Below are 6,896 nucleotides of genomic sequence, written 5' to 3' on the forward strand. Positions count from 1 at the left end.
AGTGAAATTGCATTTTGATACACTTTACATTCTTACAAACCAACATAAATCAGACATCAATAATGTGTTAATGTCAAAGAAGGTGTATCACATTCACCGTCATTTTAATCCAGGTTTAATTCAGATTTCTGCTAATCACTGATATTGAAAAACACATGTTCTTGAAAACTTAAATAGGTACCTTGTCTGTAAATGTTAAGTATGTTTAATGCTTATAAAGACTACAGTTTATTTTGTTTTATCTGTGAAGATACACAGATCAAGCAACTTGCTATAGTAAAGGGGATTTAAATTGATGTATTGATGTATTGATGTATTGTTCTATCCAAGAGAAACGCAGTCACCGGTTTCAATTCACCAGCACTGAAAATTGAAATCAAATCAATTGGCATTATTTTTAAGTGTCATCGGAATGTTATGTATCTTGTTTCCCTATATGCACCCTGTTAAAGAGCATGCCACGGCACACCACTTAGGACTACTTAATTCAGTCTGTGTGATTTTTTGGGTTTTAATATTTGTTCAATTTTCTTTCTTTGAAAGTTAACAATTGCCTGTACTTCCACGAGTTAAATCCCTGCTAACACACAATCTTTGTAGAACTATGTGTTACTATCTGGGATGCTGACAGCTTCCATTATACCTGATTAACATGTTTTTATTTCCTGTACCTTATCTTAACTTTTTCTTTCTGATGTTAATAATAATAATAATAATAATAATAATAATAATAATAATAATAATAATAATAATAATATGATTATACATATCAATTGCAGCTAATTGTTATAGCTTCAGATGTAAAGGGACAGAACAAAAACACAGTTTTGTACTGGAAGATGCACCCTAATGTCATTAACACCACGTATTCCTTTCCTCTGCAGTATTCCTGCTATACATTGGAGACCATGGAAAACAAATCCTATTTTACATCGTTCATACTGGCTGGCTATAGGGAAATGGACAACCTAAAATATCTGTACTTTACCATTTTCCTTCTCTTGTACCTCATCATCATTGTTGCCAGCCTTTTCCTTATAGGAGTAATCTGTGTGGAGAGGAGCCTGCATGAGCCCATGTATTTTTTTCTGTGTAATTTAGCAGTGAATGGATTGTATGGCAGCACTGGGCTATTACCATCCATGCTAAGTCATTTAATGTCAGAGGTTCATGAGGTATCACTCAGCTGTTGCCTAGCACAGGTCTTTTGCTTACACACATACGGCATTGCTGAATTCACAATATTAGCACTGATGGGCTATGACAGGTATGTTGCCATTTGTTACCCATTACAGTACAACAGCATCATGTCTCCCTTGAGAGTTTACACATTGATCACATTTTCCTGGTTGTATCCTATTTGTTCATTCAGCATTTTTTTCATCTCAACTGCGAGACTAACATTTTGTGGTCGAGTCTTAGAGAAGGTGTACTGTACTAACCACTCTGTGGTCAAGCTCTCCTGTGAAGACACATCAATTATTAACATTGTGGGATTGGTTGGAATTAGTTTTACTATTGTTCCTCAGCTTCTTATGTTACTTTACTCTTATGCACAAATCCTCATAATTTGCCTGAAGTCCTCCAGACAGTCTCAAGTGAAAGCACTGAAGACATGCACTCCTCACATAGTGGCCGTGGTGAACTATTCTGTCGGATGTCTTTTTGAAATAATCCATAGCAGGTTCAATATGAGTCATGCACCATCTGCAGTCCGTATAGTACTAGCCCTTTACTTCTTGATATTTCCACCTCTTATCAACCCTTTAATTTATGGAATAAGTATTCAGGCTGTGAGGGTTAAGGTCATACAAATATTATTGAAAAGAAAAACTGTGCCAGAAACGGTGATAATCAAATAGTTAATTGTAGATTGCGTATTTTCTATGCATTGCAAGAAGAACAGACCAAACAAAGTTGTAGAATTCATACCAAGAGATAAAACAGGCCTAGACGATGACCACATGGATGGGAAGATGAAATAAGAAGCTGTTTTGGAATGAGACGCTGTACATCAAATCAAGTGGAAACATTAAGGAGGCCTTCACCCAACTGTGGATCAAGGTGGTTGTTGATGATGATGGTAATATAAATTTATAATATGAAATAAATAAATTATTCCACTGTCAAGAGTGCTTGATTTTTTTCCCCGTGATGTATGATTTTTAATTTTATAAACCAATTAACTGTATTTGATTAGTAAAGTAGCTTAGAAATTGTACATGGGATGTAAGGTCATTAAGTTTAATCTTGTTTAACAAACGCATAATGTTTCCACCTCCATGTTTGACGGTGGGGATGGTGTTCTTGGGGTCATTCCTCCTCCTCCAAACACAGCAAGTTGAGATGATGCCAAAGAGCTCGATTTTTGTCTCATCTGACCACAACACTTTCACCCAGTTCTCTTCTGAATCATTCAGATGTTGGCAAACTTCAGACGGGCCTGTAAATGTGCTTTCTTGAGCAGGGGGACCTTGCGGGCGCTGTAAGATTTCAGTCCTTCACGGCGTAGTGTGTTACCAATTGTTTTCTTGGTGACTATGGTCCCAGCTGCCTTGAGATCATTAACAAGATCCTCCTGTGTAGTTCTGGACTGATTCCTCACCGTTCTCATGATCATTGAAACTCCACGATGTGAGATCTTGCATGGAGCCCCAGACCGAGGGAGACTGACAGTTATTTTGTGTTTCTTCCATTTGCAAATAATCGCACCAACTGTTGTCACCTTCTCACCAAGCTGCTTGGTGATGGTCTTGTAGCCCATTCCAGCCTTGTGTAGGTCTACAATCTTGTCCCTGACAACCTTGGACAGCTCTTTGGTCTTGGCCATGTTGGAGAGTTTGGAATCTGATTGATTGATTGCTTCTGTGGACAGGTGTCTTTTATACAGGTAACGAGCTGAGATTAGGAGCACTCCCTTTAAGAGAGTGCTCCTAATCTCAGTTCGTTACCTGTATAAAAGACACCTAGGAGCCAGAAATCTTGCTGATTGATAGGGGATCAAATACTTATTTCCCTCATTAACATGCAAATCAATTTATAACTTTTTTGAAATGCGTTTTTCTGGATTTTTTTGTTGTTATTCTGTCTCTCACTGTTAAAATAAACCTACCATTAAAATTATAGACTGATCATTTCTTTGTCAGTGGGCAAACGTACAAAATCAGCAGGGGATCAAATACTTTTTTCCCTCACTGTAATAGTGCTACCAAGCTGACAGGATAGTGCTGCACCATTGTCCCATTGCTTGATTGCCTTTTACAGCTGTCTTTATACATACCTGCATGTCTTCCTTTATTTTTGTTTTCCAAATCTGCCAGCATTAACCCTCCTGTTATGTTCAACTATAAGGAACAGCAATAATGTTTCCGGGTCAAATTGACCCGGTGCATGTATAACCATCCGAAAGTAGAAAAAAATATATTTTTCTTCATAAACATTATCTTTAGCTCAATTAATATCAATTTAATCAATATTTAGTGTAATCAAGTTTTCACCCCTTACAGATCATGGTTTACTTATGATAAGTCACTCATTTTTCATTAAAAAAAACATTTTCAAACTGTTTTTTCTGTACATTGGCAAAAACTAGACATTCAACATTTGTTTTATTTATTCTTATTTTATTTTGACTTGGACATGGCTTTGAAGGCATGTATTGCCTAAAGGGGCAGCAACCTCTGAATGCCAGCAGCCTTTCATCCACGGTGACATTAGGACCTGGTTGTAGAGTAGTAGCAGCCACTCTACCCACTTGTCTCACACTGTCCTAATAGCTGCCAGCTTATCTCTCTCCTTTCTGCCAGCTCTTGTCTCCTGATTATCAAACCTGATGACCCTTGAGAAAATATGAAAGGTCTCCAAAAACATGGTGGCTCGGAATATGGCCCTGCCTGTCTCTGCATCCCACAGGCTGGCTGTCGATTCGTCTTTGGACTTATAAACCCCAGCCAGGATGAGAAGCCCCAAATAAGCATGTAAATGGGTTTCGTCCAGTTCTCTCCACTCCTGCCCCAAAATACGCCTCCTTTCTAAATTAGTCATTTCTAGAACAATTTTTTGAAATGAATCAGGAATGAGCAGCTGGGAGGGGTTGGGAGGGATTAGGCAATCACATTGTGTCTCATATTTGGTCTGAATTTTATATTTTTACCCTTTGTAGGCTCCATTCTCACTGCTGGGTCAAATTGACCCCAACAGTATGTGTGTAATATAAACATGCAGGGGGGGTTCCAAACACATTAAATTAGTCATTTTGCATTTACATGTTCATTACACAAATTAAGCCCAGCACCATCCTCCAAACATTATTAAAAATATTTTTCCTGTATTTTTAAACTTTGAAATGGGTCAGTTTGATTCGCAACATAACAGGAGGGTTAAGGACATTTTCATTTCAGAAAAGCTACAACTGTTTCTGTTTATAATAATGCAGTTTAAAAATCCAGGGATTGATATCTTTTTTATGTTTAGTATTGATTAATTATTTTTTTACTTTTTTACAATTTCACAGTTTTCACTTACATAATATCAAGTACTTATGTATTTACATTATGACACATCTGCAAGTATACTTATATAAATTGATGACATTTTAACTAAGTGTATCTGCAAGTAGTTACTTAGTACTTACACACAAAAATTGCACAATGAATGTAAAACATGCCTAGGATTCTCCCATCTTTTTAACACGAACCCACAATTAAATTAGAAATCAAATTAGAATTTGACAGGGTTGGTTGATGTTTTGAATTTGTTCAGTGATAGACGTGTGACAGGATGCTGTCTGTCATTACATGGCTGGCAATAAAGCATGCTGCTGTGCTGCTCATTTGCTGCAGCTGTGTCCTCAGCTGAGTTGCATTGGCAAGCTGCAGGTTCATGGCTGCTGACAAATGTGACGTCATCACCAGCTATGCTTCAGCTATTTAACCATTCTCACTCTCCCTCTTGCTGTAGCTGCTGTTTGGACATAAAGAGGGACTCATATTTCAACCCCTACCCTGCCTGGAGCACCTTTGTTAATAGAGCTACATGGATTTCCCCTGTTTATTATTTTAGTCTTCATTTATTGCTTAACCCTGTACTGCCACAGTTACAAGAATCTCCGAGGAGAGAATCTTCTGTTTTTGTCTTTACTCTCCTTTGCCTGCTTTTGGACAAAAAAGACAGTAAGAAACACTGCACAACCATAGTGATTTGTATTTAAAATGCTGAAGTCATCCACGACATGAAAAACCAATGCAAGTGTACTGTATTATAAAAAAACAGTAATTGTTCTAGGCAGTCATTAGTACAATTTCATATTTTCCTGTTGTAGTTCTTTCCTTTGAACAGATCTTCTCCAGCACTGGATAGCATGAAGACCTCATCTGACACTTAGGGGGAAGAAACCTGGGAAAAAAACATTTAGAAGCAGAATGATTGCCTTCCTGGATTAACTCATCCAAGAAGGTTTCATTTGTGAACATTGTCAGCAGGTTGAAATCTTAGAGATCACGGTTCATGGGTGGGGTAGCATTATATGTGAAAAATGACATTGAAGCAGAAGAGCTCAAATTAGACCCCAGTAACGGAACAGAATCTTTGTGGGTCAAACTGAACAACAGATCTGGAGGGTTAGTGGTAGGAGTGTGTTACAGACCACCTAACTCAGATATTCAGCAAGATGTTGCATTGTACAGTGTAATCAGGACTGCATGTAGCAAGGATGTGGCTGTTATAATGGGGGATTTCAATTTCCCAAACATAGACTGGGAAAGCCCTGTTGGGATTACAGAAGCAGAAATAGAAATGGTTGAGATGGTAAATGACTGCTTTCTAACTCAATTTGTCAGGGAACCAACCAGGGAGAGTGGATGTATCGACTTGATATTTTCAAATGACCAAGATAGAGTCAGAGGGACACTAGTTAGACAACCAATGGCAAATTGTGATCACAATATGGTTAGCTTTGAGGCATACTTTCAAAAAACAAGGACCAAGTCTAAAACAATGGTCTACAATTTTAGAAAAGCAAACCTTGACGGTATGAGGCAGCATGTAGAAGAGGTAGACAGGAGCACACTGGATACAGATTCAGTTGAAAATGGATGGGTATATTTTAAGAATATACTAATTTGTACCAAAACTTAGCAAATTGAGAACCAGAAAACATTGGCCAAAATGGTTTAATAGAGGTATGCAAAAAAATATAAAGAGAAAGAAAATGTTGTATAGCGCATACAAAAGGGAAGGAGACGAAACAAAATACAAAGAATATGTTGAGCTGCAAAGAGACCTTAAGAAAGGAATCAGGAAAGCAAATAGGGAAATAGAAAGAAACATAGTTCTTGGAGCTAAAGCTAATGCAAAGAGCTTTTTTCAATATTACAACAGCAAGAGGTCAATAAAGGAGCAAGTGAAACGGATAAAGGGCAAAAACTGAAGTATCTTGGAAAACGAACAAGATGTGGCAAATGTTCTAAAAAGGTATTTTGCAGAGGATTTTACAAAAGAAAAAACAGATAACATGCCACAGTTTAACAATCAGTCCAGTCAAACCATAAGAGAGATCAGGATAAATGAGGAGGAGGTACTAAAGGGACTAGCTGAATTATAAACAAACAAATCACCTGGGCCAGATGGTATATTTCCAACAGTACTTAAAGAAATGAGGGAAATTATTTATAGGCCGCTAACTCAAATATTTCAAAAGACACTTAGAACAGGGGATGTGCCAAGTGACTGGAAGACAGCCGATGTCATACCAATCCACGAGAAAGGGGACAAATCTGAGCTAGGAAATTACAGACCAATCAGTCTCACCTGCATCACCTGTAAAATGTTGGAAACAATTATTAGACAGAAAATAGAGGAGCATCTTAATGAAAACCATATTCTTGGAGATAGTCAAC

General features: G+C 37.6%; 1 protein-coding gene across 1 annotated transcript; it reads left to right on the top strand.

Moving 5' to 3' along the window:
* The first annotated feature begins 908 nt into the window (after positions 1-908).
* LOC136747060 (olfactory receptor 4B13-like) lies at positions 909-1,862 on the top strand. Its single transcript, XM_066700014.1, has one exon. The coding sequence runs from the start codon at positions 909-911 to the stop codon at positions 1,860-1,862; it is 954 nt and encodes a 317-aa protein (XP_066556111.1).
* The last annotated feature ends 5,034 nt before the right edge of the window (positions 1,863-6,896 follow it).

Source organism: Amia ocellicauda, chromosome 3, assembly GCF_036373705.1.
Source record: "Amia ocellicauda isolate fAmiCal2 chromosome 3, fAmiCal2.hap1, whole genome shotgun sequence".
Taxonomy (NCBI): domain Eukaryota; kingdom Metazoa; phylum Chordata; class Actinopteri; order Amiiformes; family Amiidae; genus Amia; species Amia ocellicauda.

What these genes read in the sequence shown, in the direction of transcription:
- LOC136747060 (XM_066700014.1), top strand. Translation starts at nt 909, where the DNA reads ATGGAAAACAAATCCTATTTTACATCGTTCATACTGGCTGGCTATAGG.